Source organism: Malus sylvestris, chromosome 8 (genome assembly GCF_916048215.2).
Source record: "Malus sylvestris chromosome 8, drMalSylv7.2, whole genome shotgun sequence".
In the NCBI taxonomy this organism is placed as follows: Eukaryota; Viridiplantae; Streptophyta; class Magnoliopsida; order Rosales; family Rosaceae; genus Malus; species Malus sylvestris.
In genome coordinates, this window is record NC_062267.1 from 20,515,883 (window position 1) to 20,540,208 (window position 24,326).

Consider the following 24,326-nt stretch of genomic DNA (forward strand, 5'->3'; position numbering starts at 1 on the left):
CACTGCGAGCAAAGCAACACAAAAAACAAAGAGAGAAAAAGACTCAGAGACAGGCTTAAGAGTTAAAATTCTCACCGCTCTCCACCTCGAGGCTCTCGAAGCCCACAATCTTGCGAAGCAAAACTTTTTTTTTTAATGAAATGTTACAAAAAAAAAAAAAGTTAACGGGTGAAACGGGTTGGGTTCGGGTGACCCATTAAATTAACGGGTCAGGTTGAACCTAACCCAAACCTAGTAAACCCAACCCGTTTACAGGTCTACTCTTCACATTAAAGTATAGGCGAGGGGGGAACATATCTTCAACTCCCTACAGATTTTCCTGAAATAACTAGTCTCGAGAACGTATCATATAGTGTTGTTGCGGAGGACAAATGAAGCCTCATGAGTATGGCTCCCTTGATAGAGCGACCTCCTCTCTTCCGTAGAATTACAATCGATATAAAATGGGAAAATCTAGATCTATTCACAAGCAGCAAACACAATTTATTAAACAAAAAATAAAATGCAAAATAAAAATTATTGAAAATATAACTTTAGCCCCTGAAATTTAATTTTCTCCACATCCCATCATAAGTTTTTTACTCAAATAAAACTCATTAACTAGATTCCACATCAACAAATTCATTAATTATATTTGACTTTACACATTTAAAAAATTTCGATGCCCAAAATACCTTTATTTGAATGTTTGATGTACACAATTAGTTCCATATAGATTGTAAGGGAGAATTAATGATTTTACGAAAATAATAAATTTATTGCCTAATATATAATGACACACCCCAACCCAGAATGTCCATTAGGACTCCAAATCGAGTGCTGGCCGACACCTGGAATGTGACGAAGTCATAAAGTGTAAGGATGTGGAATAAATTTAAACCTAAGAGTGCCTAAATACCAGCATGCGCTAGTGAGCGGGAAATAACTCATCTCACACATGACGTTAGAGCATAAGTATGTAGAGCATAGAGGATAAGGATTATACCCTCTGAGGTAGCCACCTATCCTGAGATTTGCCAAGAATCTTCGTCGATACGAACTTTTAGCAATTAAAACCTGGAAGGGCGGAAAACAGAAAGCATGAGTTGGTAAAAATAAATCTTTTCAAATTCATTTCTTTCTCAAAGGTTCTAACCCCTCGCTGTAAAACCTGTATAATTTTTCCAGAAATAGAATATATCAATATATTTTCAAATCATGCTTCACATGTCCATAAATCAAAAGTATGCCATGCCAAATATGAAATAGGATAAGTGATTCAAGTGAGAATAAGCTCATGGAAAATAACATATTAGCCGAAACCCCTGCAAAGGTCTGTATGGCTGAATTCATAGCTCATCAATCAATCCAGCCGGAGTCACCACAAGTGACCTGTACGGCATTACACTACACACGAGTCGAAACCACTGAAATGGTATGTACGACAAGACTGGGTGTAATATAGTTATGCTCACTGCTACGCTCTCATGCTAGCTATGCGATAAATCGCTTGTCACCTACAAGTTGGAACCACCTATGATGGTCTGTACGACAAGACTGTGCACCTAAATTGGATCCAATGTGAGCATATGGTGTGGGAGGTGACATTATATTCATGCATGTGCCAGCTCTCTCTGGCTAAATCACAATCACCCTGGTGCAGGTTATGAGCTATCGTTTCTCAATCACATCTCATTTAGCCAACCAAACATGTTCATCACACTACTTAATTCCTCAAATAAACTTATATCTCAATTATTTCATTGCATATATTGTATGGCTGCACCTAACATTTCGTTAAGCTGCCTACTTACCCTAAACAGGGATCAAGCCGTTCGTAATTCAGATTAACCAACTATAACTCACCTGATACTTACATGAGAGTCCACAACACCACAATCATATAAATGCAACTATTAAATGCACATTCAAAATATAAAAGCATTTGGCATAGTAATTCAAAGCATACTTTCATTTAAGTGTATTTCTGGAAAGTATATCAAGTATATAAATATATATTGAAAACCAAAGGCCCATTCACCTGGAGTCCACGCTACAACTCCCTAGAACGAGTACCGAGGCATCCCGATCAATCAACGCCTAAAACAATAATCGAATCACATCTCAGCACTCTTATCAATAAAATACTTAACTCACATATAACATATCCTCCAGGATAATTTAGAATGGTTTAAGACCCATTAACCAAAAGTCATCCGCCAACCAAAGTTCGACGATAGGATCACAATTCTACATAACTCGATCTGGAAGATCTGCATCTCAGATTTCCGATCCATAACTTCCCATGAATCACATTATGCTTATAGAACAATATGCTAAAGTTTTGTTATGATTCAACGGTTGGATCTCCGCCAATTTCCAAAACCGAGTGGCGATTAACCTTTTATTTTATGAACTTACAAATCCAATTCGGGAAGATCCATATGTCGGATTTCCAATCCGTAAGTTCCTATGATCCTCAAATATTACGTATTACAACGTATCAAAGTTTGGTGATGATCCAACGGTTGGATCGTTGATTCATATTTTCACCTAACCACGTACCGAAACGAATTTAAGTTCAAACGATTAACCAACGTTAAGCCACTACCAAAACTGAACTCAGGACATCAATTATAGCATAAAAGTAACATTGGCAGCCCACTGGCCACGCGCTGCCGTGGGTGGCAGTCGGTCGCCCCGGATTGCCGGAAAATCCAACTATTTCCAAAAATTACCAAAATTTACAGAAATGAAGATCTCAATGAGTAGAGGCAACTTTCATACATGTGGCCAGGGCCAATTCGGTCGGCAAAGCCTCCAATTTCAACAAAACCCGTCGGAAACCCTATGTTTTGGGTGTGCTCAATCCGACTCCAAAACAACTATGTTGTCCCAACCATTGCTTGGGCTTTGTTCTAGGCCTCAAGAGGATGTTATGGGTGGTGGTGCTTCGGGATTGGGTGATTCGAAGCCAAAGTCGCCGCACCCCTTCTTGCGGGTTCTTCCATTTTCAAAGCCAAATCTCTCCAAATTTGAGATGGAATGGAGAGAGGGAAGGTCGTGGAGGAGTTCCCAAGTAGTTTTTTGTAGCAATTTGCCGGAAAAATGGGTGAAAATCGTCAAAAAGTGAGGTGTTTGCCGACCGGGTCGAAAACGGGTTGCGGGTCAAGGGGATCCGGCCGATCCCCTTCCTCTTTTCCTCTCATTTTCCTCATTTCCTCATATCCTGATTGGTCCTTCACTTCTCTCACTGTTCCGATTGGTCCATCTCCTCCTTCCTTGGTTGGGCAGCCAATCCCCCTTCTTCTTTCTTTTGTTTCTGATTGGGCAGTCCATCTCTCTCCCCACTCTAACTAGGCAGCGCCCAAACCTTTAATTCCCCTTTTCAAAACTGAAATTCTACCGCAAATAATTAAATTATTAAAATGTCCCAAACTTCAAACATCAATATCTTCTGCGATATAGCTCGAATTCACGAACTGTCTGCACCCACGCGTCCGTAGTGACGAGTACTATGAGGGTATGCCAAGAAAACAAATCTTAGGTGACACGACACCGTAAATAACCTCCGTCAATACACGTGCCTCGAAGGGCAATTTCGTAGAATCACTTAATAAAATTATAAAAATCATAATTTTTCCGGGACGAGCTGTCACATATAATAACAACAAAACATGCCTAATATATGTAATAATACATGCTTAGTTAAGTCAACAAATTATATTTTACATATAAATGTAGGTAAATTATTTCACACACATATATATAATAAAAAATAAAAATAAAAGCCTGGTATACGTAAAAATTCATGCAAAATAATTTACCTACAAAAAATGTTATTTGATTCAGTGCACCTACTATTCGAATTTTAAAATGTTATATTGCTTAAAAAAAGCAAAATAATTTCCTCACTATATGTAAAATACATGCAAAATAATTTACCTACATAATAAAGCAAACACAATGTATGCAAAATAATGTACCTACGTAAAAAATATTATTATTTTATTCAATACTATTTTACCTATTATTTTGTACATGTAATAATAAAATATGCCCAATATATATGATGATACATACAAAATAATATACCTACAAAATATATGTTATTTGCTCATCATAAATTTACATATAGGTAGATTAATTAGTATAATATGTTTGATCATATATGTAGTAATATGCATACATACATACATATATACATACATACATATATACATACATACATATATATATATATATATATATATATATATATATATATATTGAGCTTGTGGTAGTACTATATACATTTGAACGTATATATGTATATATATGTGTGTGTGTGTGTGTGTGTGTGTGTGTTAGGGGTAATAATATGCAATAAATTATTTGTTCATTGTAATTAAGGTGAGTAATAATATTTATTGATTTATTTTGAATGTTGTGGTACAAGTTGTAAATATTTTGTATTAATAGTTCAATTACTTTCCTACATGGCAATCACTTTTAAATTTGGGTTTTATTTGAATGTTTATAATTAGGTGGGTTTTTATATAGGAAATAAGAGTTACAAAGGTCTATATCTAAAGAATCCTAAAAATTATTGATTTTATGTCTGAGTGAGAGTTATGACCTAGTCAGGTGTCTATGAGGACTAGGCGCTATTTCTTGATTTTCAAATGCCTAGGCTTAATCGGACAATGACCAAACGCCTAACGCCTAAGCGGGGATTATTAAAACAATCACACAAGATTAATTTTAAAAGTCTGCATCAATACCTTAAGGCGATGAAGTTTTATGGCTTCGTTGGGTATACTATTGACACCGGATTTGCCATGTATTTGATCGAGAATGCAGCCATGCTTGAAAAGGTTCTTGTCGAACAAGCCACGGAATTCAGTCACAACTTCAAAATAACCGATCATGAGAAGTTGACGGCTACAAAACAGTCTGCAAAAGTACCACCAGGAACTGAGCTAAATATGATATAGTAAGAGGAAATTGTAACAATACTTACTCAACTTTAATTCAATTAGAGTAATGGTTCTTCAACTAAAAATTCATAACCATTGATCCCTTAATTCATCAAAACGTGCAGTTATGGTCATTTACGTCAACTCCATTAGAACTTCAGTTAAAACGAGAATTCTTACTACGGTCTCGTCGCATAACACGAAAACTTTGGCTAAAGCAATGTATTTTCTGTTTTGCATTACACTTGGAAGGATACAATAACATCAATTCAAAACGTTACTCCTGCTACTGGGGCTACAACTGACTCCCGCATCAGAAAACATTTCGGTCCTACATAAATCTATATCACAAGAGCTGTCAATTTGTATAGATACTATATTGTACCCTCCCACGGCAGTGACAATTGGAATTATCTTCGAACACAAACGGTATATTCAGATTCACATCGATGAAATCGCCAAACACTTGGACTGAACAGCTTCCACATAACTTAAGCACCAACCTCATTAGCTCTCAGGTTTTCGAAAAAAGTTGAAGAAATCAGTGCCTTGGACATCATGTGTATCAGATCCATGTACTATGCTATCTCCTATACTCTCAAGAAGACTGTCAGCTGAAGTTGATGTGAATCACAATTTGAAAAAAATATACACAAGAAAGACCCTACAACGTGAACCGGTTTTAGAATAACGAACTCCAAACAGCTGCATCCCCTTCACCACACTTTTCATGAACAGATTTAATCCTTTCCACCGACTTGCAGATACCGCTGCAGCTCCAATCAAATGATGCAATACACACATTACCTGCCTGTGCCTTCCACTCACAATCTGCAGACGATTCATATAAATTATAAATACCCCAGCAACGGACAAGTTTATCAAATTTATACATTGTAAACAGACTGATAAATCTGTTGTGTGGGATTGACTTTGACTTATGTCGTCTATTGGGTAGCGAAACATGCACCGATGCCATTACTAATGCCACACTACATTTCTTTGCCTTTTCTCTTTAGATTTGGATGCACGACATTCACCAATTACATAATTTTTCAAAAAACAGTACCTGGTGGAGTCCCACAGCACATATTGCGTTCATCAATGTGTTCGACTTCAAGACCAATAAACCACGAACCAAGTGACACATCTTCATTGGCATACTTATGCAATATGGGCCTGCAATAAACGACAGGATGTCACAGAACTCTATCATGTCTTGCAGAAAGTAATACACAAAAATTTTCAAACCATGTTTACCACTTTCAACACTTGCAGACTTTATTAAGTATGAACCCATGAATTAATCTCGTTGGGAACACCACTGCTTTCAGGCCATTACCTTGATTTAGATCCATATCAGAGGTATCATTTTCTCATATTTTTTACAAATTTCATATAATGGACAACACAACATTTTGAAAGGTCAAAGAAAAACCCAGACTTCTTTTTTTTTCTTTCGTATTACCAAAGCTAGGATCAAAGATGTTTGCAATGTCTTTGACCATTCAATGCATTTCTAATATCCAACACAAATATGTCAAGTTTCAACATCTAGAACAAGATGTTCAATGTAGTACCGCAATTACTTCTATTTGGAGAAATAGAAAAGATGATCTGATATATTCTTACTGATTAATGGAGACGTATGTAGCAAGATCCCTTGAAATTGCATAAATCTGTCCAGTTGCATGCCGGAAGTACTTGTTTCCCTCCTCTCCAAACTTCCAATACTCCGGTTCATGGTACTTCACATTCCTAGAGAGTAAAGAAATATAAAAAGATCAATCTCTCCTCCTTGAAGGCACATGCAAATTGAAGAGTATCATTTTCTCTCATTGTCATAAATGCATCAGGACAATTACTTTTGGGCAAGAACAGGTCCAGATTTCATACACCCAATGTAGACTCTTGGTTTTGAACGGTGACGGGCAAGAGTAGTACCTAGCATACCTATGCAAGTAAGATTTGTAAGAAACTCATCCTTGGTAATAATATTTATACATTTATTCTAGTTGAAGATAAAGCAATGATGCAGCATTGCATACCTAAATTGACATGTACATCATCATCCACCTTGACATAAAAATCAGCATCCCATTGTGCAACTGCAGTAGTGAAGAAAATTTTCGTTTTGGCAGACAATTCATGATAGCCTTCAACGTGTTCCTACAGTGAAAAACCAGAATGATACCGAATTCCTAGCAGAATTGTCTTAATAGTAGTTCCACATAAACAAAGCTTTATGTCTACTCTCTTACCAGCCTGAGGAAATCATTATGTTGAGCATCTTCTGAATCAATGGCTCGATCCAAAATGCTGTTGGATGTTGCACTGTACAAACGAGGCAGAAAACACTCAAGTCAGGTTTGGATAGAAAAAAACACCATTTCAATAACCTATCCACTATCTTTGTGTGCTATGCATTAGAAGGAAAAAAAAAACAGGTTATGGCCTCTATTCATAGGTATAATTTATCCCGTATACCTTCCTATCCTCCATATTAATTCTTTTCGCTCAGAAAAAAAAATGGCACATCATAGTTACAACATAATGGTCAGACATTTTATGAGTTCCAACACTACCACTAGCTCACACAGCAAGTAGTAAAGGTAACATTAGCAAAAGAAAAGGAAAAACTTAAGTTGCAAGTCTCAATATCTAAAATGCTGAAAAGAAACTAAAGTAAGAGGAGCAGGTGATGCAGAAAAAACCCATAAATGAGCTATTGGGAGATCATAATGCACGTGGTATGTGTTTTTAGGTTAGCAAAAGAAAAAGGTGTGAACTAAGCTGCAAGTCTCAATCTTTAATTTTTGACTTAAAACTAAAGTAAGGGTAGCAAGTGATGCAGAACTTGTTACTGCTAAATGATTAGTTTACTGTTACATGGACATTTTACCACACCACAAAACGACTTTATGAATGAATTTGCTTAATTACTTTAGCCATTTAGAGCACTGCCTTCTCCAAGTAGAAGTATCAAATTTCGTGGGAGATGAGCACATGCATATGTCATGTCAAAATTGCCTCATCAAATTTCACTGCATAGGCTGCAATTCTATGATCTAAATGGAACTTTTCCATACCTGTGGCCAATCATAAATCGGATAACTATCCCTTTCTCCCGCTCCAACTGCAGTAGCTTTTCCCCTGCCGAACAAATCAGACACTTTCAGCAAGCAGGGCCATAAAAGCATGGATCTTGTTTACACTTATACAGAAGAATTACAAGCTTGCAGTACCTTGAGGCATCCAAGTCTCTCTAACTGAATCTCGCCTCCTTCTACTACTAAAAGCAGTGTTAATTCCAATAACAATAAATGCTTTCTTTCTAGTTGAATTGGCCTTAGACAATTGCAAGTTGGCGGTGGAGCCACCGGAGTTCCCCATCTCCTGCGAACTCCGAGCTGCCGCCAATTCCATCTGAATCAACGCCATCTGCTTGTCTAGAGATCTGGCACGCCTCCGCGAAATTCACAATAAAATAGCCAAATTTTCAGTACCCAGTACAAATTCATACAATTCCAACAAAAACAAAACATCCCAAATCCAAAAAAACAAAAAAATCAGAACAGGAGCTCAAGTGTTTGCACTCACTGAATTGATTCATGGGTTCTGTAGATTTCGTCCATCACATTCTTATCTTGTCCATGCTTCTATAAATAGCAACAAATTTCCTCTTAAAGAATACTCAAATTTAACCAAAAGGGTATGTAATTAGAGAGAAATTAATTAAAATTAACACCTTCTTAGTTTCGCAATCTTCCGAGACGATTTGAAGCTCTTGCTCTTGGCGTCGAGTCGAAATTAGCTGACCGTTGGTTTCAGGTGCTGCCCACATTCTGCTACCATAAAAAATTCAAAACCCATAATTTGTTTCAGCACTAAAACCTAGATAGAGAAAGTTAGAGAGAGAGAGAGAGAGAGAGAGAGAGAAAGAATTCCAATTGAACAAAACCAAAATTTGGGTAAGCTGGAAACGCTACCTGCCGGTGATGAGCATGCCGAGAAGGAAAGCGGGGATGCAGAAAATGGGAATCCAAGTTGCGGAGATCTTGGAGCTTCGGCTCTTCATTTCTTCTCTCTGAATCTAGAGAGAGAAAGAAAGTAGAAATAGAGAGAGAGAGAAGAAGTTGTGACGAAGCTGATTGCGAGATGAGAGAGACGGTGAGAATTTAAAGGTGGGATTTAGAAAGAGAAAGAGGTTTGAATTTTCTTACGAATTTTAGGCCTGTTGGGGTCCATTTGTACGACCGCCATAAAAAAAAATGTTTGGCATTGACTTTTTGCGAATTTATGCGAATATGTGTCTCCGTGTTCGGCCATGGCGTCCGTCTCAAGTCGCCGTCTCTCCGCGCCAGTTACGCCACTGGTCAAGAATCAATACCCCTTGTTTTTCTAACTCGGATGCGTCACTTCCCATCCAGTTTGGAAACCCGAACCGTTTTTTGGCTTCTTTGGAAAATACAGGCGTGAGAGATTTGAAGTGGATGCATCAAAAGATCCACAGTGGCCTGCAACGTTCATTCTTAAACTGATTTGGGTTTGATAAGAAAAAAATTTACGTCTACCGCGAACAAGGTATAAAATATTGATGATATCGGAAATATCGGTAGTCTAAAAACACGGGAATTTCGATGGAAATATCGGAATATTATCGATATCGATAAAAATTGAATAAAAACCACGGAAATTGTAAGAAAAACTTGGAAATTTTTATTGAAACTTTGCAGGATGTTTATTTAGTCAATTATCTATTAGTTTATTACAAAAAAATTGGAAGGAAATGCATTGTATGATAGATATAACTGATTTAAGTTGATTATATAGCGAGTTGGCAAATATTGTGAGTATAGAAAATATGTAGTAATTAATGAAAGAAGTTTAAACACACCATAATCATTTTATATATAATGAATTAGTACAATATTTTACATTTTATACATTGCATGGTAAGATACATGAGTGACTTAGCAAGGTCTAAAATATCGATGATATCGGAAATATCAGTAGTCCAAAAAAATATCGGTAGTCCAAAAATATGAAAATTTCGATGGAAATATCGGGATATTATGGATATTTTAGACCATGACCGCGAATACAATCTGGTACACTCATAAAGAAAATCACTTGTATTATGACATCATATCATGATTCCGACAGATTAATCTCTTTGATAAGATAAATTAATAAAATAAAAGCATATAATTTTTTCGTTTTAACTTAGAAAAAAAAATTATTCAGAATTTCAACTTGATCGAAAGAAAAATTGTGTCTAACGCTAATACTACAAGTATTTTTACCCTCTCTAAAATAGGTCCAAAATCAAAAGGGGGGGGACCTCTCTTATAAGACTAGGAGGATTCTCACCGGATCCTTTTTGTGAGGATTCTCGCCAGATCCTTTTTGTAAGGATCCTAGGAATCCTCCAATCACATCTGTTCATTATACATCGTATGGTCATAAATCATTGTAATTTTTTTATTTAAAATTAAATATAAACAGTATCTGATAAAAAATGGTCCCACGATGTATTATGAACGATGAACGAATAGAATTAAAGGATTACCAAGATTCTCACAAAAAGAATATGGCGAGAATCCTCCCTCGTTATAAGAGAATTGAACTTTATTGGTAACTAACTATTAAACTCATGTCCCCACTAGAAAATTACGTTTAAACAAATTAAAAACGTGCAAGTAATTTGGATTTGGAGATTTAATGTTCTAAGTATGTGTTTTAGATTTGAAAATTAAGGTGTGGGTCCAACATTTAGTGTTCGGGGGCATGATTCATGGTACGGGGTTTAAGGTGGCAGTTCGATTCAATCTAAAACATATTACTTACCAAAAATTCAAAACATTCATTTTTTTTATTTATTTGAACAAATGATACTATCTACATTAGTGGAAATGTAGATTAAGTCTCACAATGAGTTAGCAATAATGTGGTTCAAATTCGCTTTTAGCAAGAATTGAACTTAAGACTTCTCACTTACAAGTAAAAAAAATTAAACCGTAGTACTGGCACTAAAAAAGATTGTCCATCAATGCAAAAAATGGAGGCAACCAGCCAAGGGCTTGTGCTCTTTCAGCTGCCCTTGCAAGAATTGCCTTGGCTTGTGCCATTGCAGCTGCCCAATTGCAACAGTGGGGCCCACCCACGTGCATATACTAGCGCCCTCTCATACGGTTGCCTTGCCCTTGCAAACTGTTGGAAATCCAATGGTACTTTGATTTGGATTGACCGTTGTATTTCCAATGTTAAAAAAATCGAAAATTAAAGGTTGCCCCATGTTGCACAATCTAGTGTATCTGATGTAAAAAAATAATAGTAAATCAATGGCCTGGATTAATTCGAAGGTAAAAAATCTAAAAAAACCAAAAAATTATATTAAAAAATACAAATGTTTTTTAACAACACACTTAACAAACTTACAAAGTTCAACCATCTTTTCATTTGCCTTTTATTTTCAATTTACTATGATTTGCTTTGTATTTAAATTAAATTATCAGATCAAATAGGGAGTTTATTTTCAAAAATAAACTTACTAATTACACACTTACAAGGCATCAAATATTAAAAAAAAAAAAAGAATGTTTGTAAATAGTAATCATCTTTAACTCAAACTAGTGTATCCCGAATTTAAACATTCTCACATTTGTTTTAGTGTTAATTAATATAAAATATCATTTGTATTAAAAAAATAATAACTCAACCACTAACAACATGTTTGTATTTTGAGGAATAATTCCAAATGAGGTTGAAGGGAATTGCAATGAGCATGGCACAATTATTAGTGAACATTTTTTATTTAACCTTCCCGACAGAACATTTCGAGTACTTTCCACCACAAATTTTAAAGCATGAAACAACTCGCTTTTTTTAGGCCAAAATTCATGAGTATGAACTATGAAGCATCTGCCCACCCCAATTGATTAATGAGAAATGTTAAGAAGACTTTCTTAAAGTGGAAATTTTTTTTTTAATGTATCTGAAAATACAGGATGGTACAAAATGTGTCACTATACAAGTGGTGAAATACATGTGTTAAAAATTATCAACTTAAAATAAAAATAAAAAATAAAACTTTTCACCACTTATACTCGTGTCCTGGGCACAATGAAAAAACTTTGTATGAACTCTGTCACCTCATAGTTTAATGTCAATTCTCATACCAACATTATAAATCATTATACCAAAAACATAAGATGACAGTCATGAAGAGACTCACTTTTGGGAAAGTCTCCTCAGCATTTTTCTTGATTATTACTCTTTTGGCTACAACATTATGCTAATTAATAGTTTTATCATATAGTTCACGCTAATTAAATTGCCAACATCTACAAATAACTAACATGTTATTTTTAATTTGTACATCGCGATATGATGTCAACAACTTACAGCTATGGATAGATCGATGGCTTGCTATTCCTCACATCTCTACAGCCAATGATGTTTGTATTCATGATTTCTATATGCTATCATTGTGGTTATAGGATGTCTTTTATCTTTGTTAAACGAAAAAAACACTTTGTTGGTCTCCGGATGCGGATCAACAACTTATATAGAACTAATCTATCGTCACAGAGCGTTTTAATTTAAGAATACAATATCATGTGAAGAGAAACTTACATGTGACATTGTATTATTCAATCAGGACGTCATGGTGATGATGAAGCCATTCTACGTAAGTCATTCTCCGATATTATGGTATAGCTTATTGAGTCATTGAGTGCAATAGAAAATAACAAGTCTTTCTCATTTCTCTCGTCTTCCTCTTTACTTGCATGCCACAATCAACGTAGTAAAGTGACTCAATTATTTATGAGCATTCGCTGTCACACTCAAAGTATGTGTTCAATTCTCCCTAGCTAATGTTACTTGTAGAGAAAAGAAAACGAAAATTTAGAGAGTGAAAGTTCCATTCTTCCAGAGTTAGGCGTATGGATGGTGCACATCCTAGCGACTTACAATTCAAGGTGGCATCTAAGCTTAGATTCAACCTTGTACAAACACTACCTTTCATGTACAAAATGGCATATACTCCCTCATCAATTGACTAAAACTATGACAATTAGTCAGTTTAACGGCCAACTAACATCCAATTACGACTTAATTCTATTTAACTCGGACAATCAAACTTTATAGGTTTGACTAAAAAAGGAAGTTTCTTTGAGGTTAGTCTATTTGTTTATTCCATTCAAAGGTCACACCTATAAGCATGGCAACCCAAACTCATCTTTTCCATTATTTTCCGCTTGACAAAAGATGAGTGGATGACCCAACATCAACATTTGTTAGGCTAAAAGTTTGACATTTATGACAATTAAATTTAAGTCCAAGAAAACGGGGAAATGCATTAATAAACATGTTCATCAACTTATAGATTAGGTGTAACGCCCCAAATCCGGGGCTAATGGAAAAAATAAATCCGGACTTGGTGTGCGAATAAAATAAAAATAAAAGTACTCAAACAATGGTGAAAATAAAATCCTTCTTGTACATATAATCCAAAGACATTACAAAAAAATGAAACCCTTAATTCCTCGTCTAACACAAAATCAGCTCGTCTAGTCTTTGTCTTGCCAAATAACTCATTTGTAGAATAAAAGGGTAAGGGGTGAGCAATAACCACAGTATATGTAGTACTTATACAAAATCATATATCCCATAATTTCATATCGCATTATCCATTTACAACTTCATTATATCTTTCAACAAATATAATTCATCACGTGACCAATAGTGACCTTTCTTCCCTAAGGTACCCTTGTGCAGTTTGCATTTTGATAGGAGCATATTTATGCGCCTTAGTTAGCTAGTTCTTATGCATTTTCGTTATGTTTTCTTTGTTAAAGTAGTCTTTTAAGCTATTTTCATGTGTTTTCAGGTTTTAAGGGCATATTATACAAAACAATGCAAATTGGAGCTGTTTGGAGCAAAAGTGAGCTTGGATTGAATAGCACATGCTTGGAACAAAAAGTTTGGACGAAATTGAAGATTTGAAGATTTGAGGATTCCTAGTCCAAGAAGGATTCCTAATTGAAGAAGGATTCCTAATCAACGAGGGATTCCTAGTTGAAGATGGATTCCTAGAAGAATGAAGATTCCTACTCAAACAAAGTTTCATACTTGAAGTAGGAAAGTTAAGCCTAAAAGTTGCTATTTTGGGTTGATCTTTCCTAAACCTAAATGGCCTTAAGTTTCAACAACATTAGAAGGTTCCTAAGCGTTGGAAGACACAAAGAAAGGTTCTAGAACATTTCCTTATCCTTACCGTGGGTTAGGTCCTATTTCCTCTTGGTTTTGGGCTTCTAGAAGCCCTATCCTTTTCCCCTAATCCTTGCCGCACCTATCCCTTTCTAGAACCCTTTTCCTTGCCTTGCAAGGCTTTCTAGAAGCCTTATCTTACCCTATCTAAACTTGCCGCACTTATTGGCCTTTTTCCCCTTTTAATTCTGATTTCTAAGCCTTTTTCCTTGTGGATTGGGGTTATTCAAGTCCATATCTGATTTCCCTAGGGTTTTAAGTGCCTATATATACTCATGTTAACCCCTTGGCCGAATGACCACCTCCCATATACATCATTCACGCCAGAAACATATATCATTTCTCTGCCGCAGCCTTCCACCACCATTCTCCATAATTCCTGCCAAAAACCACCCCTTGACGCACCACCCATCCATCTTAAACACCACCATACATCCCCCATCCATTCCACACCATTCATAACCCCAAAAACCTGTCCATAATCTATGTGCCGCAGCAAGGAGGAAGGAGGAATCGTGGATGCACCTGCTATCCAAGTTGGAGCGTCTAGGTGTTCTCTTTCTTTGGCTTCCAATGTTTAAATTTATTTATCTTTGCTTTGTGCGTATAAGGAACTAAACCCCCATTGGCTAGGGGGGATTCGAAACCAGGTTTATGCTTGCTATATGATTTGATTACTTTCAATTGCGTTTCATAAGTTGTGAATTCAATTTGCTTATCTACATGAATTAAAACTGATTTGTGTGTGTTGGTTGAGAGTGCACGCTTAATTTTCATGCATAAATCTAATGCTAGGATATAAGGGAGTTTCACCTAATCGTTATGAACTTATATTCGCAAGTAGTAAAGGTTGTTGATCACAATCGTGTTAAGTAAATTCTTGGCATAAGTTTCATGCAGTTCATAGTAACAAGTGCCTCGCCAATACTTATGATTTTCATAGAACTTAATGATCTTTGCTTGTATCTTTGTTATGCAATTCATGCAGGGAACTTGTGAGGAATGCTTTGGGTTGTCGTATGCAATTCATCCAATTCGATAACTTTAGGAAAATCTGAGGGTTAATTAGTGCAATTCACGGTTAATCTGGGGCGTTGGGAATTTATGGTTTATTGAGAAGCAATTGGAAATCGTTTTGTATGCAAGTGTGACATGTGTGGAGAAAAACCCCTTAGCTAGCTTTCCATCCATTCACTTTAACCAAATACGTTTTAAAATCTGTTCAAGTTACAAAGTTTCTGTTTTGGTTTTAATTTCGTCAAAACCAAATCCCCCTTTATTTTGTTGAGTCATCTTAGTTAGAAATCAATTTAGTTTGTGTTTTTAAGTGTCTTGAGTCAAGTTATAACCTATTTTCGTCCAAATTGTGTTTTGTGTTCAAAACTGCCCAGATTGTGTTTTTAAGGCAGTTTTAAGTGTTTTTGTGCTGTTTTGAGTCTTTTGGTTTGTTTTAGTGTTTTAGAGTTTAGTTTTGCATTCTTTGAGTCTAGTTTAGTGTTTTAAACTTTGTTTTTATGTTTTGAGTCAGTTTTCAAGTGATTTAGCAATCCCTCCTAATCTCCGGCCTAGAACGATCCCTACTTACATACTTTGCTACAATTGATAAAAAGAGGGTTTAATTTGTGTGCTTATATATTTCACATCAAATTTTTGGCGCCGTTTGCTAATCCCTTGGATTGTTTTGTTTCAGTTTGTTTAAATTGTCCATATTCTGACCTTGTTTTTTTTTCCTGTTTTAGGTACTAGTTTATGACTCGGAGTTCTCATCCGATTCGTGAACACATCTTGGACTTTGACGACGATTTTGAGCGAGAATTGAGACGAAAAAGAAAGAATCCAGAACCTAGTGAATCAAGTTCAAATTCAGAAGCCGAAGTTGAGTTTGAAGAAGAGGAACCCCCGTCAAGAGTGGGTGAAGTAGAGGAAGTCATGGCACAAGACAATTGTACAATCAAGAAGCTTTCGGCTTCGGGATTGGACAATGCCGCACCCCTATGTATTCAATATCCCGCGGCTGCCCAAGGAAAGACCGAGGAATTCGAGTTGAAGTCAAGTTTGCTACACCACATTCCGAAATACCATGGGTTGTCCATGGAGGATCCTAACAAGCACTTGAAAGAGTTCGAGGTGGTGTGTTCAAGCATGACTCCAATCAACGTTGATGGGAGCATATTGAAGATGAAGGCCTTTCCCTTTTCTCTCTTGGAAAAGGCGAAAGATTGGTTGTATGAATTAGCTCCTGGAACCGTCACATCTTGGGAGAGCATGAAACGGGCTTTCTTGGAGAAGTTTTTTTCCAACTTCTCGAGTCATTCTTCTACGAAAAAGGATAAGTGGAATTCAGCAAAATGAAGGTGAATCTTTTCTTACTTATTATGAACGTTTTAAATCTCTTGTTACTTCATGTCCACAACATCAATTGAAGGATGAGCTTCTTCTACAATACTTCAACGAGGGGCTTCTACCAATTGAACGTCAAATGCTAGATGCCTCAGCAAGAAGAGCTTTGGTGGACAAGACCCCTACAGCTGCAAAGACTTTGATTGCTAATCGAGCGTTGAATGCTCAATAATACGAGGGTGTTGGACAAAGAAGCACCCCACGGCAACAACAAGTGCATGAGGTAAGTGCAATTTCCGAAATATAATCTCAATTGGCTAATCTTACTATTCTTGTGTCACAGGTTGTTGAAGGAAACAAGATGCAAGGACCAAAGGTTTGTGGCGTGTGCTCTATGCAATGACACCCCTCGGAGCAATGCCCTCAACTAATTGAGAATGGAGGTTGGGAAAGTGCAAACGCCATTGGTTTTCAAGATCAAAATCAACCTAGAAATGATCCATTTTCTAATACATACAATCCGGGATGGAGGTATCATCCAAATTTCAAATGGCGAGAACCCCAACAAGGCCAACAACAAAGTACATTTAGGCAACAACCCCCGGGTTTCTATCAAAGGCCGTTTGCACCAACTCAACCCCAAGCACAACCTGCCCAAAACAAATCAGGTTCTTCTATTGATAATGATCAGATTTTTCAATTACTAACTTCTATGGCACAGAGTATGCAAATTAAGGACAAGAAGGTGGACGAGTTGGAGAAGCAAGTAGGGCAGATTGCGGAGTTTGTGGGCCAATTCCGAGAACAAGGAAAACTTCCTAGTTCAACCGTTGTAAATCTGAAAGGAGGCTTTGAATCTGCCAAGGCAATCATGCTAAGGAGTGGAAAAGAAGTTGGAACTGATCCACAACCATCTAAATCAACCCAAAAAGAGGACGAGAAGTTGACATTCGAAGAGGAGAACCAAGCCAAGGCCACGGCAAGGAAGGAAGCACCCTTGCCGCAGCCTCCTACATCCCATAATCAATCCAATCCGTCCAAATCAAGTAAGAAAGTTCTAATTCCAATTAATTCTAACGTTATTCCTCCAAATGTACCCTTCCCTAGCAGATTTTTGCAAGCCAAGAACGAAGAGGAGGAAAAAGATGTTATGGAGACGTTTAGAAAGGTGCATGTCAATATCCCACTCCTTGATGCTATTAAGCAAATTCCGAAGTATGCCAAATTTTTGAAGAAGCTTTGTACAACAAGGAAACGTATTCGAGAGAAAGAAGTGGTACATGTGAGCGAGAATATCTCTGCAATGTTGCAAAGAAAGTTGCCACCCAAATGCAAAGACCCTGGTAGCTTTACAATTCCTTGTGTTATTGGCAATACTAGATTTGAGCATGCTATGCTAGATTTAGGTGCATCAATTAATGTCATGCCATATTCTGTTTATGCATCTATGAATCTAGGAGAACTTAAAAATGATGGTGTGATTATTCAATTAGCCGATTGCTCTAATGCATATCCAAAAGGAGTGTTGGAAGATGTTTTGGTGCAGGTAGACCACTTGATTTTTCCTGCAGATTTCTATGTGCTCGATATGGAGGATTCAGGCCACTCTTCACCATCACCGCTCTTACTTGGACGACCTTTCATGAAAACATCTCAAACCAAGATTGACGTGGCCAAGGGAGCAGTAAACATGGCATTTGGTGGTGATATGATTAACTTTAAGATTTCTGAATCTGTTGAGAAGACTAATGATGTTCGTTCTTGTTGTGCTATTAATGTAATTGAAAATATAGGGCAGAAATGTTCAACAATAATCAAGAGGGATGTTTCTCGCACCATAATCAAGAAGGGACTTGGATTAAAGCACGAAGAGCACGTCCCAACCTCCAAATCACCAAATCTAGCCGAGAGTATCCCTTTTGGATCTGTTCAATGTGCTGCCACTTCATTACAGCACATGGGTGAGCCATCTTCTCCACTTTCAATTCCCATTTCGAATAATAGGTTGTTACCTTGTTTGGTGCAGGTACCTAGGTGCATTCAAAGTGGTGGGAGAGTTCATGTTGATTTAGGGAAGCAAAGCACAAAAATCAGAAAGGACCATTATCCCCTTCCATTCAAAGATCTAAAGCATGAAGTGGTTCGTAGGGCAGGTTGGAGAGGAAGCATCCCTGCATGCCGTGGGGTCCAATAAAGTCTTAAAGGAGTATCGTCCGGTTGCACGACGTTAAAGCAAGCGCTTCTTAGGAGGCAACCCATGTATTCAACAAAGGAAGACCAAGGAAGCACTCTAATTCCAGATTTGCGTTCCTAAAACCCTTCTCTTTGTTGTTATTTAGTTTCTGCCATATTGATTTGTTTAGTTGCTGTTTGTTTGTTTATGTTTGTTTTTGTGAGTGTATGCTTGAAACATTGAGGACAATGTTTGATTTAAGTGTGGGGGGGGGGGTAACCAAAGTTTTTTAATGCAAATTCGTAGGGTTTTATCACTCATAACTTCCAATGTTATTCCTTGCTGTTTTTAGGTGTTTTTAGGCTGTTTTGATGCATTTTAGTGTGTTTTACGTAAAAATCCGAAAAGCCCAGAAAAAAATTTGATGTGAAATATATAAGCACACAAATTAAACCCTCTTTTTATCAATTGTAGCAAAGTATGTAAGTAGGGATCGTTCTAGGCCGGGGATTAGGAGGGATTGCTAAATCACTTGAAAACTGACTCAAAACGTAAAAACAAAGTTTAAAACACTAAACTGGACTCAAAGAATGCAAAACTAAACTCTAAAACACTAAAACAAACCAAAAGACTCAAAACAGCACAAAAACACTTAAAACTGCCTTAAAACACAATCTGGGCAGTTTTGAACACAAAACACAATTTGGACGAAAATAGGTTATAACTTGACTCAAGACACTTAAAAACACAAACTAAATTGACTTCTAACTAAGATGACTCAACAAAATAAAGGGGGATTTGGTTTTGACGAAATTAAAACCAAAACAGAAACTTTGTAACTTGAACAAATTTTAAAACGTATTTGGTTAAAGTGAATGGATGGAAAGCTAGCTAAGGGGTTCTTCTCCACACATGTCACACTTGCATACAAAACGATTTCCAATTGCTTCTCAATAAACCATGAATTCCCAACGCCCCAGATTAACCGTGAATTGCACTAATTAACCCTCAGATTTTTCTAAAGTTATCGAATTGGATGAATTGCATATGACAATCCAAAGCATTCCTCACAAGTTCCCTGCATGAATTGCATAACAAAGATACAAGCAAAAATCATTAAGTTCTATGAAAATCATAAGCATTGGCGAGGCACTTGTTACTATGAACTGCATGAAACTTATGCCAAGAATTTACTTAACACGATTGTGATCAACAACCTTTACTACTTGCGAATATAAGTTCATAACGATTAGGTGAAACTCCCTTATATCCTAGCATTAGATTTATGCATGAAAATTAAGCGTGCACTCTCAACCAACACACACAAATCAGTTTTAATTCATGTAGATAAGCAAATTGAATTCACAACTTATGAAACGCAATTGAAAGTAATCAAATCATATAGCAAGCATAAACCTGGTTTCGAATCCCCTAGCCAAGGGGGGTTTAGTTTCTCATACGCACAAAGCAAAGATAAATAAATTTAAACATTGAAAGCCAAAGAAAGAGAACACCTAGACGCTCCAACTTGGACAGCAAGTGCATCCACGATTCCTCCTTCCTCCTTGCTGCGGCATAGAGATTATGGACAGGTTTTTGGGGTTATGAATGGTGTGGAATGGATGGGGGATGTATGGTGGTGTTTAAGATGGATGGGTGGTGCGCCAAGGAGTGGTTTTTGGCAGGAATTATGGAGAATGGTGGTGGAAGGCTGCGACAGAGAAAGGATTTATGTTTCTGGCGTGAATGATGTATATGGGAGGTGGTCATTCGGCCAAGGGGTTAACATGAGTATATATAGGAACTTAAAACCCTAGGGAAATCAGATATGGACTTGAATAACCCAAATCCACAAGGAAAAAGGCTTAGAAATCAGAATTAAAAGGGGAAAAAGGCCAATAGGTGCGGCAGGTTTAGATAGGGTAAGATAAGGCTTCTAGAAAGCCTTGCAAGGCAAGGAAAAGGGTTCTAGAAAGGGATAGGTGCGGCAAGGATTAGGGAAAAAAGGATAGGGCTTCTAGAAGCCCAAAACCAAGAGGAAATAGGACCTAACCCACGGCAAGGATAAGGAAATGTTCTAGAACCTTTCTTTGTGTCTTCCAACGCTTAGGAACCTTCTAATGTTGCTGAAACTTAAGGCCATTTAGGTTTAGGAAAGATCAACCCAAAATAGCAACTTTTAGGCTTAACTTTCCTACTTCAAGTAGGAAACCTTGTTTGAGTAGGAATCTTCATTCTTCTAGGAATCCATCTTCAACTAGGAATCCCTCATTGATTAGGAATCCTTCTTCAATTAGGACTCCTTCTTGGACTAGGAATCCTCAAATCTTCAAATCTTCAATTTCGTCCAAACCTTTTGTTCCAAGCATGTGCTATTCAATCTAAGCTCACTTTTGCTCCAAACAGCTCCAATTTGCATTGTTTTGTATAATATGCCCTTAAAACCTGAAAACACATGAAAATAGCTTAAAAGACTACTTTAACTAAGAAAACATAATGAAAATGCATAAGAACTAGCTAACTAAGGTGCATAAATATGCTCCTATCACATTTATGCCTTAGAATAATGCAATACTAAAGTTATCACGTTCCATGAACAATCCCAAACAATCGACTATCAAATATAATAACTCTAAATGAAACTTTCCAAAATAAACATGCTTGACATAAAAATAAATAGAGATTTGTAAATAGAGAAAACCTACGATAATTCATGATTTCATTTATCAGAAAATAAGAAGTTTTGAACATAATAAATAAACCACACACCTCAATCGATAGCTAGAACCTCGGCAAGACAAGCCCAATAACAATCTCCACACATCAAACCATTTAACCCTAAACTCTCTTTCTTTCTTTCTTTCTTTCTTTCTTTTTCTCTCACTCTTTTTTTTTTTGCCTCACATCAAACCCTCTAACCTCGGCAAGATAGCTATAAAAATTTCTATAGATAGCTAAAAACTTGACCATGCCACCCCCGGCAACATAGCTATAAAAATTTCTATAGATAGCTAAAAACTTGACCATGCCACGTTAGGATTATAGCTAATAGCTTATTAGACACTTCTAGCAAACCCCATCAGAAGATAGGAATAAGGTAAACTTCCCGCATCCAACTAGGTATATATGTTGTCATAAGTTACCAATGGATGAATGAAAATGGTATCACAAAATGACAAAATTTTAGACATCGAAATTTCGGTGAAATAAATGTTCACAAACACATTAAAGTTTCAACATGTCAAGAAATGCATGATATGCACCATGTGTCTCACAAATCGTACACATGGATGCAAGGTTCTAAAAAATGTTAGGCGCTAGTCAGGCGGTGGGCTAGGTCCTAACGCCTAGACGACTAGGGGGCCTAGGCGATTATGACCTAGGCGGATTTAGACGACTAGGGGGCCTAGGCGATTATGACCTAGGCGGATTTAAGTAGATCTATTATATTTCATGTAAATAAGTGTCTGCTTATACTTAAAATATATAAATTTCATCATAAACTAGAAAATAAAATGACATATATTATGAAGTATTGGAACATAATGAAAACATGGGGAATAAGGATATAATGTGTATTCATTTAAATATGCAACAAGTCTCTTACAATTTATTGAAAAAATAAAATGCAAAATGAAAATGATCTATTTTCTGTCTAAGTGAGTTTCGACCTAGGCGAGTGTCTAGGCTGGTATGGGCGTGCTAGGCAGGTACCTCAGCAGGTCTAGGTAGGGGTGGATTTTTTTGCCAAATTGCCGTGCCAACCGAATTGCCAACCGTGCCATACCGATTTTGTGCCAAATTTTTTGTACCAATCGGTAATGGTACGGTATTGTACCGTACCGAAATTTCATGGTACGGTATTGGTAATGGATACCATTACCACGGTATTACCGTACCATACCGAAAATACAATATAATTTATAATTTATAATTTATATAATACATAATTATATAACACATATTTATAATATTCCAATAATTTGAAAATAAAACCCTACTTATATTAGCATTGTTGTTGGTGACTTTGATCTCTTAAAATTGTGGAAATCAAACATAAAAGAGTTCCTAATTCTTTCACAAATAGCCAAAATATCTTTGTAACCCCCCTTCTACTGTTGCTAGTGAAAATGCATTTAGTCTAGGGAGGAGGGTTGTGAACCCTTTTAGGGTATTCTTGACTCCTAAAATAATTGAGGCACTAGTGTGTACTAGTGGTTGGCTTAGGGTAGGTGAAGTAAACTTCTACAAGGACCAACGGAAGATATGCTTCAATTTTACAAGGAAATAGAAGATGAGAAAACAAGAAAGATATGCTTTAATTTTTTTAGTATATTTGTTATTAAATGGTTTTCAACCTTAATTCTTCTTGCTACTAATTAATATGTTTTCTTTGTTTGTAATGTAAGCTTGATAGAAACTCCATCTTCTACAAGTTCAATGCCTCCTCCAAAAGCTTCGACATCTCAAGCTTGAATAACTGATCAATGAATTCTCCTTCTTGAAGTTTACTTCCAATTTTCATTTGGTTTGAAACTTTAATTTCTATTTGGATTGTTAACTTCTATTTGTTTTGGTTCGTAACTTCTATTTGGATTGTAAGCTTAATTTTCATGATGAATCTTGATGCTTCATTTGAATTATTATGTGTGTGAATTGTGAATGATGAATAATAGATGAATTTAATCTATAATGTATGAGATAAAGGTACAAAAAAAAAACGTTTTGCCCTTGAATTGGGTTAAAAAAACAAAAACATATTTTGTCTCAAAACAAAATGGCAATTACCATTGCCATACCATGCCAACCAAACTTTTGGCAATACCGAACTTCGGTATACCGAAAGTTTGGTACGGTAATGGTAATAGATTTTACCAAACCGAAAGTTTGGTATGGTAATTGGTACAAGGGTTTTGGTATGGTAACCGTACCGAACCCACCCCTAGGTCTAGGCGCTATTTCTTAATTTTCAAACGTCTAGACATTAATCGGGGTGTGCCTAGGCGGGGATTTTTAGAACAGTGCATGGATGTGACTCATCAAAGTCAGACGAGTCATCAAGAATGACACGTGTCAACACTTGACGGGAAATGAAATGAATTATTTGATTTTAATTTAATTAAATCAAATATTAATTGATGGAGTCAAATCACGAACCAGGCCTCAAATCAAGTCTTGGTTCTTTGTCAATTAATCAAGTCCTGGTTCTTCGTCAATTAATCAAGTCCATAATGAAGACCAAATCTATTCATAGGTAAAACTTGGAGAGTACGTCAATAGGAGGCTCCAAGACAAAGAAAGGGGCCAGAAAAATCATTCACACCCAGACCCTGAAGCTTTGAAATTTTGAAGCTCTCAAGCACTCAAACTCCCAAACACTCAAACACCCAAGAAGGTTAGGAAAATCTTCGTGTTCTTTATTAAACCCATGAAGAATCATCAAGCACTACTACCCGTGTCGGTTCTTCCATCGCTACAAGCCAAATCCTTGCCACAATCATTCATCAGAGATCAAGCCATCGCGATCCGAGGATCAATAACACACATCTACACATCTTCGGAGATCAAATCAAAGGAAACTTTATAAACAGAAGTTATCC

General features: G+C 36.6%; 2 protein-coding genes across 5 annotated transcripts; both read right to left on the reverse strand.

Annotated features, from left to right (window-relative positions):
• Nucleotides 1-294: 294 nt before the first annotated feature.
• LOC126632187 (uncharacterized) lies at nt 295-4,962 on the reverse strand. The gene is made up of 3 exons (XM_050302460.1): nt 4,743-4,962; nt 986-1,056; nt 295-459 (listed from the first exon to the last, which is right to left on the reverse strand). The coding sequence occupies exons 1-3, from the start codon at nt 4,887-4,889 to the stop codon at nt 300-302; spliced, it is 378 nt and encodes a 125-aa protein (XP_050158417.1). The 5' UTR covers nt 4,890-4,962; the 3' UTR covers nt 295-299.
• A 131-nt stretch (nt 4,963-5,093) lies between these two features.
• On the reverse strand, nt 5,094-9,103 carry LOC126632186 (beta-1,3-galactosyltransferase 7-like). 4 transcript variants are annotated; one of them, XM_050302459.1, is made up of 11 exons: nt 8,927-9,103; nt 8,686-8,782; nt 8,538-8,596; nt 8,183-8,394; nt 8,027-8,090; nt 7,199-7,271; nt 6,986-7,106; nt 6,803-6,890; nt 6,570-6,695; nt 6,007-6,116; nt 5,094-5,768 (listed from the first exon to the last, which is right to left on the reverse strand). In XM_050302459.1, exons 1-11 carry the CDS (start codon nt 9,013-9,015, stop codon nt 5,620-5,622), a joined length of 1,188 nt encoding a protein of 395 aa, XP_050158416.1. In that variant the 5' UTR covers nt 9,016-9,103; the 3' UTR covers nt 5,094-5,619. The 4 variants fall into 4 exon arrangements, with proteins under 4 accessions (XP_050158416.1, XP_050158414.1, XP_050158415.1 ...); XM_050302457.1 differs by having other exon boundaries at nt 8,183-8,403; XM_050302458.1 differs by having other exon boundaries at nt 8,686-8,785.
• Nucleotides 9,104-24,326: the final 15,223 nt, after the last annotated feature.